Genomic DNA, 13,978 nt, shown 5'->3' with positions numbered 1-13,978 from the left:
TTTTATATATTTTATTAACATTATTTTGTATTTTTCCCCTCCCACGGTGGGGGAACTCGACAGGGCGGTTGCTGGTTGTTCCAGCCGACTTGGTGGGGTGGCCGGGGGTGGGCCGTGCTGTGCTCTCCGGGGGTGGGGGGTGGGCTCGTGGGGGCTCGGTTGCTGGTGGGGCGGTCTTCCCGTCCGGTTGCGGGGAGTCTCTGGAACCCCGGGCGGGGCGTCCCGCCTTTCTGCCCGTGTGGGGTGTGGTCTCTCGCTGGCTTGAGGTCTAGCTGTCACCTGCTTCTCTCGTGCCTTGTCCTCTGCCGGGTGCGTCTGTCTGCGGCCTGCTGCTGGCTCTTATGGGCGCCACGGTGGACCTGGCTCTGGGGTTCCTGTCGCTGGCCGGCCTGGCTGCGTGGGGCCGGTGGTCCCTGGTTCCTTGGGTGCCACACCTGCTGTTTGTGGGTTGAGCTCTCTGGGTGGCTGGGGCCGTACTCTGGCTCCCACACACACTGGGAGTCAAATGTATTGTACATACAAATACACATATACTCACATACATACATACATAGGTACCTACGCTCCCAAATACATACACAAATACAGTACATACCTACATACTCAAAGTTCGTACATCCACACGCACATTCACTGTACAAACATACACATACCGGTACTGTACATATACATTCACTGTACAAACATACATATACACAATCTGTACATATACAAGTACATATACATACATACACTCATGCACATAATCACGTTTCATCAAACATATATTAACGTTGTTGCCCTAGGGTAAACTGGGTAACACATGGCACACTGACAAAGCTTAACCTATTGTTACTATAACAATTTACAAAGGTTAATATAGGTTCCTTCTCTTTCTTCCCCTCCATTTTTCTGCATTCTTTCGTATCTCTAGTTATCATTACGTATATGTATTGTTGCATTTGAACAACTGTATTGTTGATAATAGAGGTGAATTATTGGTATTTTTCATTATCAATAGAGCTATTTCTATTGGTATTTGTATTGCTCCATTTGTAGTGTAATAATGCTCATTGTCATTTTTGTATTATTTTTTATTTCGCTAACTGCTTATTTGCTATCACTTTTACCATCATATTTGTACATGTTGTATTTGCTGATCTTGCTCTATTTTTGTTGTTGTTGTTATTGTTGTGTTTGCTGTTGTTGTTTTGTCTCTCTGTCTATACCCCTCTTGTCCCCACAATTTCCCCCTCTGTCTTTCTTTTTTTCTCTTTCTATCCCCTCCTGCTCCGGCCCGGCTGCACCAAATGATAATATAAATACATTTAATAAAGTCAAATACAAATAAGGTAACAAGAGAAGTATCCTACACTTCTCTTTTGTAAAGTAAATCTGAAGAGCTGGTATGGGCATCTACATCAACTATATGATTTGCCTGAGAAGCTTGACAAGACAAAAAAACAAAACAAAACAAAACAAAAAAAAAAAAAAAGTAAACTTATTGCAAGTTATTCGTGGTTTTTTTGACATGTCCAGTTTTCACATCTTTCTCTTCCTGTTATGCGGTGATTACTGTTCGTGCTAGCACGTGCATCTCTGTTTCTGTCCGGCAAAACAAGAGCAATGACTCACTGACTATTATTGACAAATGAATTTGTCTGCAACAAACGTCTTTAACGAACAACAAATTGCTCCACCTTTCCGAGTTATTGTGATTTTAAACACTAGTCCTTATGTTTATGGGAAAAATGTCTCTAGGACTCAAGGAGAGTAACGTCCTTTCAGATTTGAACTTATCAGAGACCCAGGACCTGCTCCTAGTAACATCACTGAAAAATGTATTCCAACTAACCTGACACACCCCATGGATTGGTCTTTTTGATGTTTTAAGCTGCATGTAAGTTGCATGAGACTTCACAGTCGAAGTCTAATAATTTCTTGGGAAATCTAATGTTGCATCTTTGTTGCTGTTTTTGCTCTTACACGTCTGACATTCTTTATGAAAACCTGCTCCAAGAACCTCCCACTTACTACTATATAAAAAGAGACAGCAACACCTGTTGTGTCAATTCGGAAGGAGACACATTTTGTGGACTCATCATTCTGCATCAAAAATGGTTTCCTACGAGTTGACCGTCTACACTGGCAAAGAAGCCAGTGCCATAACCGTGAACAGCATCTACATAAAGCTGGTGGGCACAAAAGGCGAGAGTGACCGCAAATGGCTGAACATTTTGCCCATCTTCTGGGGATCAGTAAGTCTGGATACAAACTTTTTGCTGTGTTGTAAATGCTTTTTGCTAACTCGCAAGTACATTAAATCAAATGATCAGTGCAACCAGTAAACACATAGAGTAGATAATAATATTAATAATAATATAATGGTTTTAATTTATATAGCGCTTTTTTCTAGTGTGAATGGCACTGTGCGCAAGGTGGGTGAAGTGTTTTGCCCAAGGACACAACTGCAGTAACAAGGATGGAGGAAGCTGGATTCGTACCAAGAATCCTCAATTCACTGGATGGCTGCTGTACCATCTGAGTCACACCTTGAACAGCTTCAGTTATTGGAAGACACATTAAATTTACAATACTGCAGTTTGAGATAAGTAGCCAGGAAGAGCAAAATTAAATGACATCAAATTGAAAAGTGACAAAAATACATAGATATTGAATGTTTGTGTGGTATCGGACATTCAACATTCAAACGATGATATTCAAGCTTTTTTGTCTTGTGTTTATTTTGTTAAACTTGCCAAATGCAATTTGGGATACTATGAAGACAATACGTATGATACATACATTTTGTCCCAGCTGTTAATAATATAAAAGTTTGTGTCAATCTGCCCACCTCTACTTGTAGCGTGATCCAGCATTTGAGTTAGCAGCGTCCCTGACGTACTCAAAGTCAAAGACAGTCAACTCACTCTCCATGCGTCCGACGGACATGCGTCATTTTTCACATGAAAAACGATACATTGTGAATAACTCGTGTTTAAAATCACAGTATCTTCTTTTAATTCTTTTTTTTTTTAATTAATTAATTAATTAATTTATTTATTTATTTATTTTTAAAATATATTTTATTAATATTATTTTTTAATTTTTCCCCTCCCTCAGGGGGGGGGCTCGGCGGGGCGGTTGCTGGTTGTTCCATCTCCATCGTTGGGGTCCCTGCGGGTGGGGTGGGTGGTTCCCGTGGCCCTGTGCCTGGGTGGTCCTGCGGCGGCCGGTTTGGGTGGGGTGGCCGGGGGCTGGCCTCGCCGCGCTCTCCGGGGGTGGGGGGTGGGCTCGTGGGGGCCCGGTTGCCGGTGGGGCGGGGGCGGTCTTCCCGTCCGGTTGCGGGGAGTCTCTGGGTCCTTCGGGCGGGGCGTCTCGCCTTTCTGCCCGTGTGGGGTGTGGTCTCTCGCTGGCTTGGGGTCTGGCTGTCCCCTGCTTTTCTCGTGCCCTGTCCTCCGCCGGGTGCGTCTGTCTGCGGCCTGCTGCTGGCCCTTGTGGGCGGTACGGTGGGTCGGGCTCTGGGGTTCCTGTCGCTGGCCGGCTTGGCTGCGTGGGGGCGGTGGTCCCTGGTTCCCTGGGCACCACGCCTCCTGTTTGTGGGTTGGGCTCTCGGGGGTGATGGGGCCGTGCTCTGGCTCCCACGCACTCTGGGAGTCGAATGTATTGTACATGCAAATTCACGTATGCTCACATACGTACATAGGTACCCACGCTCCCACATACATACACAAATACAGTACATATTTACCTACCTAATGTTCGTACATCCACACGCACATTCAATATACAAACATACACATACACATACTGTACATATACATTCACTGTACAAACACATATACACATTCTGTACATATACATTCATTGTACAAACACATATACACATTCTGTACATATACAAGTACATATGCATACTTACACTCATGCACATAATCACGTTTCATCAAACATATATTAACGTTGTTGCCCTAGGGTAAACTGGGTGTAACACATGGCACACTGACAAAGCTTAACCTATTGTGACTATAACAATCTACAAGGTTAATGTAGGTTGCTTCTCTTTCTCCCCCTCCATTTTTCTGCATTCTTTCGTATCTCAAGTTATCATTACGTATATGCATTGTTGCATTTAAACAACTGTATTGTTGATAATAAAGGTAAATTATTGGTATTGTTCATTATCAATAGCGCTATTTCTATTGGTATTTGTATTGATCCATTTGTAGTGTAATAATGCTCATTGTCATTTCTGTATTATTTTTTATTTTTCGCTAACTGCTTATTTGCTATTACTTTTACCATCATATTTGTACATGTCATATTTGCTGATGTTGCTCTATTGTTGTTGTTGTTGTTGTTTGCTGTTGTTGTTTTTGTCTCTCTGTCTAATCCCCCTCTTGTCCCCACAATTTCCCCCTCTGTCTTCTTTTTTTTTCTCTTTCTATCCCCTCCTGCTCCGGCCCGGCTGCACTAAATGATAATATAAATACATTTAATAAAGTCAAATACAAATAAGGCAACAAGAGAAGTATCCTACACTTCTCTTTTGTAAAGTAAATCTGAACAGCCGACATGGGCATCTACATCAACTATATGATTTGCCTGAGAAGCTGGACAGGACATAAAAAAAAAAAAAAAAAAAAAAAAAAAAAAAAAAAAAAAAAAAAAAAAATCACAGTAACTTGTTGGGTGCAACCATTCATGTTCGTTGTTGACAAAAATAAACATTACAGTTTTTTTGGCGATTGTAGTCAGTGACGTCATATTGGGATTTTTCTAACAGAAAACAAACTAAATACGTCACAGACGCGAACACCTCGCCCAATTTGCAAAGCGTACCTTACTTGTCACGGTAAAACGTCTGTGATGCAGACATGGGACATCAGAAAAAGGGTGGTTTCCAACTCCCCTCTGTAAGCTAGTTAGCCTGTTAGCTAACAACAGAGAGACAAAGTTGTGTGAACAACTAAACGTTGTCTATTTCTGTGTATCTTCCTAAACACATCGTTACAAAATGCTCTTTTCTTTTTGAGGAAGCTAGATGTATTTGGTATCATTTTGTTGTTATTGCTCCTATTTTGACTGTCCTTTTGTTAACAAAAAAACACATTCCTCTTTTTTATCAACACTTTGCTTGCCCTAGCTTTTAAATGGAGTCAACAGTTTGTTTAATAGCTAATATTTTTGTAGCGGTCAAATGAGCAGCATAAAAATTCAGTATAAATACATATTTCTGAATGAAGTAGTCCTCATTTTTGTACGTTAGCACATGCCTAACAATATCTCAATCTAAATTTAAAAACAATTGTTAAAGCCACTGAAGAGGTGTACTTTCATAATCTGATTAGTCAATTTATCTTTAAGATAGTCAATGACTAGTCAACTATCAAAACAGCTGTTAGTTAAAACCCTATCAACCAGCAAAAAAAAAACTGTTTTCAGCAGACTCTACAGGCACCGTTTCAAGCCTATTTGTATCTGCTCGGCGCAGACGCCATCACCTCCACACAGTGTTGCAACATGCTAGTTTACCCCGTGTCCTGTCATTTGTTTTCTCTTAGGAGGTTACTTACTGTGTGGACTGTGAATACACCCTGGGACAGCTGATTCTGATCGAAGTAGACAAAAGAACATGGTTCCTGAGTGACGCTTGGCTCCCTGAAAAGGTGGAAATCAAAACACCCGAGGGCGACGTCTACACTTTCCCCGTCTACTGCTGGATCAGTGACAGCGAGACTCACCGTTTCAGAGAGGGGAAAGGTGGGTTGCTTTGTGCGCTTGTCTGCCATTCTTCCTTCATTTTTGTTTTGTATATCAATGTGAGTTCAAGACTCTGTCATACCTTTATGTTTGTCTTTAAATAGTTGCTATTCTGCTAGGTAGTCTTTACTTGCTAGCTTAGCAGACAGTTAGCAGTGCCTCAATAAAGACTCCAGTTGAGTTCCATTTTAAAGCATTAATAAACTGAAATGAAATCATTTCAATTATAACGTACATAAAATACAGAATCATTCAACGAAAACAAACGTTCCAGCCTGATGCTAATGTTCGTTAAAATACATTCACATACGTACTACCAATTAGCAATAGTCATTTTACAGCAGGGGTGTCAAACGTAAGGCCCACGGGCCGGATCAGGTCCGCGAACAGGTTTTATCCAGCCCGCGGATGAGATTGCTAAGTATAAAAATGAGCCGAAATTTTTGAATGAAAGAACCCGCTGTTCTAAACGTGTCTACTAGATGTCGCAATAGCAATTTCTTTGAAGATTATACTACATATGTAAAAAAATAAATAAACCACATGATGTTAGTGCACCAGTCGAGAAAACTGAGCAAACTACATAAATAAAATCCTGTAATTTGATTTTGATATTATTTTTTTATCTTGATGGATTTAAAATTATCACCATGAGTTGACTGATGAACATTATCACATAATTTATTCAGAAAGTATAAATAACGACAAATAAAGATAGAATACTATTAACTGCAACATGTAAGTGTAAAAAAACCTCAACAACATTTCATTTGTACATTTTCAGAATGTGCTTGTTCTATTTTTAAACAAAGAAAATATTCTGAAGTTGTCTTTATTTTTAAGTTATTGTGTCATGATTTTATCAGTCGGGCCCACGCGGGAGTAGATTTTTCTCCATGTGGCCCCCGATCTAAAATTAGTTTGACACCCCTGTTTTACAGGGTGATTTTGACCATCTTAACCCTCGAGTCACCTTTGACCAAAAAAACCTGATATTTTCTGCGTTTTCTTCCCCCCATTTTCGACAAGATTACCGGGCTAAATATAATGTTTTGAACAATTTTATCTTTAAAATGGCATCATGGCACTTTTTGCAAAGTTATTCCAAAAAACAGACAAATATTTACTCCTCATTTAATCCCTTTGTCAATTTGGGTCGCCCTTTGACTCCCATTGTAACACTATTTTACATTATACTTAAACCAGACATGTTATTATGCTTTCATTATACAAATACTAAATTAATCCAAGCATCTCCCTTTAAAATACAAGGAAAAATTATTTTGGGTGTAATTACACTTCTCAATCACCAGTTAATGTGAGCGCTATATCATTCTTTTACAGTGTTTTGCACAGTTGTTCATTAAAATTAAGAAATCTGCCAACAAACGATTTAAATGCAATAACACTGCCCCACCATGTTGCCTTGAGCCGAACCCTAATCTCAAATATGCAAACGTTTGGGAAAATATTTCATATTTGGTGGGGTTTTTTTCATAGTAAAATAATGTGGGGTTTTTTTGTTAGTTTTTTTTTTCCAAAAATAGTATAAAGCATAAAAACATTACAAATATATAAAAACCTTATATGAATGGACAGGTCTAAAGCTGTTGAAAAAAAAAAAAAATATATATATATATATATATATATATATAAATAAATAAAATATCACTTACTGTTAACACTTTTGAACGCGTCTGTTTTTCGGCTTGGGTGGAAAGTGTGAGTTTTTTTTTATTTTTTTAAACTGACATTTTTCCAAAAATAATAAGGCATCAAAATAAGTGTTGTTATGAATTACTGATTTTTGAAAGGCTGCAATTACCTCATCTAAAATACTTCATTTTGCAACTAGTTTTTGGAAATTATTTATATTTTGTGTTTTTCTTGTCATAAAACATGTTTTTTGGGGGGGGGTTTAAAACAGCATAAACATACAAATATGTAAAAACATAATATATATGGATAGGTCTGAAGCTGTTGAAGAATGAAAAGTTAAAAAAAAATTATTACTTAAACTTTCTTGAGCGCATCTGTTTTTTCGTCGCTTAGAAGACTTAACGTAGTTTGGAATTAAGCCGACTAAAGTGTTAATGTGACAATAGACAATGATGGTATAGGCTAATGCAACACTTGATGTATAAATTGATATATATTAACGCTTTCTAAAGTTCAACAGGAGACAGCAGATCCTAATGCCACAAGATGACAAAACTTTGAGAAATATTAAGATCCTTAAGTGGTCAATGGTTAGCCAATTTGTTTGGCCACATAAATGCCATGATGGCAGCCAAGGAAGTGGTTATTTTAAATAGTCAAAATGTATAACCTCCTTTTTAAAGGGGAACTGTGCTTTTTTTCTCCCATTTGCCTACCATTCACAATCCTTCCATGAGACAAGAACACATGTTTATATTTTTTAATGCATTCTAATTTGTAATAATCAGCTTGTTCTCGGTAGAGAGCAGCGGTGCTAATGGGAGTTATCAATTTTGCCTATAAATCACTCTACAAATGCAAACAGCACCAATAATACCTCCTTTACACTTTGTGTCCAGAATATTAACCAAAAATTTGCAATAATGTTAGTAAGCGTTTACTCAAACTATGTTCAGCCGCAGCGTGGTCACAGAGAGCTAACGGCTTGTGCAGCCGCAGTGTTGACATATTGAGCTGCTGCTAATGATTTCCTGTTAGCTTGTGAAAGTTAATTCCAGATTATAAATCATGCTTCGCACCTGGATAGAAAACGGTTGTGGACATAAACCGAGAAGACGGTCATCTGTGACATTTAACTAAGACCCAAAAGTGGCGAGAAAGACATAAAAAGATATTAAGACTACGTTCAAACTGCAGGCCAAAGTGGCCCAAAGTGGCTGACTGTTTACACTACAAGCATACTTGCCAACCCTCCCGATTTTCCCGGGAGACTCACGAATTTCAGTGCCCCTCCCGAAAATCTCCCGGGCCAAGCACCAGCCCGTCAGGGAATACTACTGGGTGTAACATCCTGCCTTTTGTCAATCAAAATCAGGGTAACTTAGGTAACGAAACGGGGATCAACATCAAATTTTTCACCTATTTCAAAAATGCAAAAAGCTATGCGGAAAACAAGCAAGAGAAACTGAGCAACAATTAGCATATGGACTGATCTCAAGCAAGGATATACAATATAGCAGTTGAGCAGGTCTGGTAGATCTACACGACAGTAGACGGCAGCTCAACAGACATTTGAATGATCATTAACGCCAATGGCAACATGTCAATCCAATTCAATTTGGTCTGTACACAGATTTTAGCCAATTTTGTTTTGATGTTCTGGTTCATCCTTTCAACCTTACCTTGGGACTAAGGATGGTACACCAAGCCGAACATGTGTTCTAGTCTGAAAGCCTTTTCGACCAAGGCTAAGTGAGTATTTTTAAAATGGGTGCCGTTGTCTGACCTAATCTTTTTGGGGAAACCATGTCGGGGTATTAGGTCATTCAGAAGCCATTTAATTACTGATTTTGCATCCTCCTTTGAGGTTGGGGTTGCTTCCGGCCAACCACTGCAATTGTCAACTCAAGTCAGCAAGTACCTGTTCCCTTGTACCGGATTGGTCATATCAATGAAATCAAAAACTTGACGCGCTCCCCTCACCTCCTCCCCCTTCTGTTTCTGAAAAAAGGACTGTGTTAGTAGTTCTATCACTTTCAGAAACATCCAAGAAACAGGGCAGCTGATAGTCAAGCACAGCAAGAGCAGAAGCGGAGGACGGGTCATGTTTGAGGTCAATGAAAGCCTTTTCAGCCTCTGTGGACCACTGGAGGGTGGCATTAGGGTAGGGGACCCTTTAGCAATATCGACCCTACATTTTATGCAAGTTATTCAATATGGTGAAAGCCACAAAATATGCTTATATATATATAATGAATATATTGGCACAAATATGAGAAAAACACTAACCTTATGACGGATGCTTTTGCAATGGTAATTTGATATTTTACAACACATAGTGGCCACAATAATTCATTAAGTCAAGCTCATGGTGTACAAAGTTGAATGATGCGGACACGTTTGTTACTGAATACTTTCTATCAGATTTCTGTCTTGGCGACTTTGTGTATGTAATAAGCAACTATAATTATTTGATATGCTTAAATGTGGTGTTTTAGCTTAGCTGTTGTGTAGCTGCTAGCTCTTCGTAGCCTACAGCAGGGGTGTCCAAAGTGCAGCCCATATCTATGTCTTTAGCAGACAACGGGGAGTGTTGAAAATGTGGTATTTGCGTGTCGGTCTAATCAGCAGCAGCTACGCCCTGTTTCGTTATTGAACTTAAGTCTTTGGTTTCGTAGGTGGGACAGAGAGCAAGGGAACAATGTGGGACAGCAATTGTGTCCATCTTATACCATGCTAGTTGTTGCAAGGATAGGTCAACATCAGCAGCCACACTTTGAGTTCCAACATATATAGGAGTCAAAGGCCTAGTATGAGTCGTCTAACTGCTGATCATAACATGTGGTGGGTCGGGTGGCGGTACACACGGACGGAGCTCAGTCGGCCAGGGCTTTCACAGATAGAACAGTTGGAGCAGTCCTTGTCCTTCACTCGTTCCTGGGAGGAGGTGTACCCAGTAGATGTCTGCCATTGCTGGTACTTCAGGCTGGGGTATGAGCTCAAGCTCATGGAGGAGCCTTCGTAGTGGTGTCGCAGCTTGGTAGTTATGCTGTCAGGTAACACCAGGAAGGTTCCTTTTGTGCGATATTGAATGTCAGGGTACCGTTTGTAAAGCATGTCATTACCAAGCAGGCAAGGTGTGTGCAGATCGACCACGAAGGGGTGCTTCAATGAGTGTCCAGCCATCTGAACCGGAAGTGGTTTGGTGACAGGTATCATTTTTGTGACCCCAGTGAAGCCTTTGACCTTCAAAAAGGAAGCACACAGTTTCTTTGGAACCACTGCATTCAAAAGTGGGTGTGTGGCACCAGTGTCAATCATGAACTGATAACATTGTCCATTGACAACTATGTCCAGCAGGGGGCCTGTCTGTACGTCCTGCTGTGGGCGTCCTCTGCCACGTCTGTTGGCATGAAAAGCCTTTCCTGCTCGGAATTGTTAGGACAGTCGCGAGCCCAGTGACCCGTCTGGCCGCATGTAAAACAGTTTCCACTCTGGACTGAACTTGGAGCACTGCGTCCATCACCCGAGCGTGAGGGTCTGGTTTCACATTTGTTGAGGATTCTTTCCTCCATCTGTTGGAGCTCAAAAGCAAGTTCACCCACTGCTGAATATACTTTAGCTGATTTTTGACCCTTCGGTTCTTTTGACATTTTAGCTTCAGTAATCTGTAAATTAAGGTGTTGTTTCCTTGCTACTCTATCACGAGCCCTGTCGTCATCATCCTGCTCTGTCCAATTCTGCATATGATGAATAAGATGTCCCTCCCATGTGCTGCTGTCGGTACCATGTACATCAGGGTTAGCCTTGTCTAAAGTGTTTAGCCAAAGGATCCCTCCTTCAGGTAAAGGTGGGAGTGTGTCAACAACGGCTTGCCTGCCTGCGACGGCAAAAGGCTTATATTGAAGTCGGCCCCTATTGTCAGGAAATAGTGGGTATGCGTGGCCTTCCTGCGTTCCGTAACGTGTGTTATATGAGTGTAGGTCATGTGAGCTTTGGTCAATGTAGCCTTCCAGTGAGCCGGTAGTAGCTATTGGAGACCACAAAGTCTGGCCTTGTTGTGTTTTGTCCAAAAATGTCTGATGTGCACGTAGGAGGTTGCCATCTGCCGGAGGAGCAGATTTAGTTCTGTCAATAAAATGGTCAGGCGTGTAAAGTGAGGGGTCAAGAATTTGTGCCAAAGGAGACAGGGTAAGTTTCGGAGGTGGAATCAATCTTAGTGGGAGTACCGCCCGCGCCTGTCACTGGAGGAGGGGGCGGGCCAGAGAGCTCCCTCTCTGGCTCTACCACCAAAGCCCCTCCCATAACAGTCAAAAGTGGGTACAAAGACGATTCCGGTATCACGTCATAGGGCGGTGGCTTAGTCAAAGTCTGGGCGGGTTGTTTTAATAATCTAGCACATGCGTGGCAGGCGAAAGACCAGTCGGTCCACCTTTTCATATGCTTCTCTATTTTTATCAGTTCTTTCTCTGCATTTCGTTTTGTCCATGTAACCCCCACTTACTTTTATTCCCTCTAACTTTCTTTTCTCATCCGTCAAACGCTTAAATTCTCGAGCACATAAGTTCTGCAAGCCCTCTTTTAACCCATTAGGCACCTCACCCTGTGCCCGAGTCATCTTCTTTACAACGTTCTCTTTTTCCTTTTTGTCTCTTCCTGCGGATTCCATTGTCACCAACAGCACATTTAATTGATCATTAAACGGTAACCATTCATCACATTTACCCCAACCGCCATCACATTTTTCTCGGTCAAACTCCCCGTCCATTGTGTCTCTTTTGCCTTAATTTTAGTGCACATGTTAATGCCACAGGGATCTCGCAACCAGGGAATCTTTATTGTACTTTTACAAATGGCCTCCAGCCGCGGAATTTATCATACGGTACAAAGGGCCTCTACCCCCGGTCCTTAATTTTAGTGCAGACGTCAATGCCACAGGGATCTCGCAACCAGGGAGTCTTATTGTACTTTTACAAATGGCCTCCAGCCCATTCCTTAATTTTAGTGCACATGTCAATGCCACAGGGATCTCACAACCAGGGAGTCTTTATTGTACCTTACGAAGGGCCTCCAACCCGTTACTCTTTTAAGCGAAGACTAAAAACCCAGGGTGAGCCACACCCGACTATTTGCTCACTTGTCAGTGAATCGTCACGGTAGCCTAGACACAATGACGTGAGTTGACCACTATTTACAACTAATATGTAGAGGCGAGTAAGGTAAAAATGCACTCAACACTACAATATTACAACTCTTTCCATGTAGTCCAAAACAGTGTTTGACTAACAGACTTCAGGACAGACTCCTAATGTAGATTTTACAAAAAGGCTCTGCATACCTTGATTTATGTTTTGGCCAAGTGAGTCTGTCCAGAAGAGTGCAAGAGATGTTCAATCCTCAGCGTGTCATCCCGGACGAGCCCCCAAATTGTTGCGTCTGGCCACTGGTCAATCCCAAGTTCTTTTAGATGGCATATATGCAGAGTAAGAAGGACCATCAAGACAGAATAGGAATATTATCAAGTTTTACTAAAGCTTTAGGAGACCAGCTCACACCAATACAGTCATACAAGCATTTCGAAATGGTCTAACATTCAAACGGAAAGAGGCAACTTCTTGAATAGGAAAACAGCCCCCGCAATGTCCAGAAAGGACTAAAGCTTAATTGTTGTAATACAGATAAGATATAAAGGGAGTACTCCAACTCCCACATTCCAAGCCTTCAAGGTAAAGCACACAGTTTACTTGCGAACATAAGATACAAACATAGAAAGAGTACAAATGGAAAAATACTAGATGATTTAAACATGACTATGAATAAAGAAATAACTTTTAAACATACACTACAACGGTGACTTCCATTAGCTGCATCTTCCAAGCATTTTTTATCATCTTTAAAATTCTAACAAAAAAAACCAACATTTGTTCTTGTCTCTCATAATGCCATCCATCTATCCATTGCCTACTGCTTGTCCCGTTAGGGGTCGCTGGAGCCTATCTCATCATAATGATTGTGAAAAATGGGCAAAATTCCTCCAAAAAGTGCAATTCCCCTCTAAGTGTGTCTAAAAATGCTTAGTTTGTTGAGACGTTCCTTTTAGATTGTGATCGAAACTCTCAATGCCCAACCAGAACTGCATGTAAATTCACGCCCGAATATATGAACCGTATGATTGGATGCTTTGGCATTGTTTAACATGAGTATACAATATTTTGATATTGTCAGAAAAGGGGAAAATCCTCATAGGTCCCCTTTAATAATCTGTATTTTTTTTCCTGAAAGCTCTGAAGATCTATGAGGAAGAAAACCCTCTTGGTCAGTACGCACGGAAGCTGGAGCTCATCCAGCGGCGTAAGGAATATAGGTGAAAGTTCAATTTCTTTATTACATTTATTAACGTACTAAAATTAACCATCATACCCTCCCCCAACAGATGGAACGAGTATGACTCAGGCTTGCCACGCACCATTAAAGCAGATGGTGTTGGTGCCCTGCTAAACAAGGACCAGTTCTCCTGGACTAAAACTATACAGTTTTACATGACAGGGTTCTATGGGTAAGATATTTAATGTACTGA

The 13,978-nt window shown here is 40.9% G+C and overlaps 1 protein-coding gene across 1 annotated transcript in view; it reads left to right on the top strand.

The window, feature by feature from the left end:
- The first annotated feature begins 2,096 nt into the window (after nucleotides 1-2,096).
- Nucleotides 2,097-13,978, top strand: part of LOC133622130 (arachidonate 12-lipoxygenase, 12R-type-like) — a 37,583-nt gene continuing 25,701 nt past the window's right edge. The window contains exons 1-4 of the mRNA XM_061984679.1: nucleotides 2,097-2,237; nucleotides 5,544-5,742; nucleotides 13,684-13,765; nucleotides 13,835-13,957. Coding sequence (XP_061840663.1) covers nucleotides 2,097-2,237; nucleotides 5,544-5,742; nucleotides 13,684-13,765; nucleotides 13,835-13,957 — 545 coding nt within the window. The remainder of the gene's footprint in view (nucleotides 2,238-5,543; nucleotides 5,743-13,683; nucleotides 13,766-13,834; nucleotides 13,958-13,978) is intronic.

The sequence above is a fragment of the Nerophis lumbriciformis genome, linkage group LG25 (assembly GCF_033978685.3).
Source record: "Nerophis lumbriciformis linkage group LG25, RoL_Nlum_v2.1, whole genome shotgun sequence".
In the NCBI taxonomy this organism is placed as follows: Eukaryota; Metazoa; Chordata; class Actinopteri; order Syngnathiformes; family Syngnathidae; genus Nerophis; species Nerophis lumbriciformis.
This window is presented reverse-complemented; position numbering and strand designations above follow the sequence as displayed.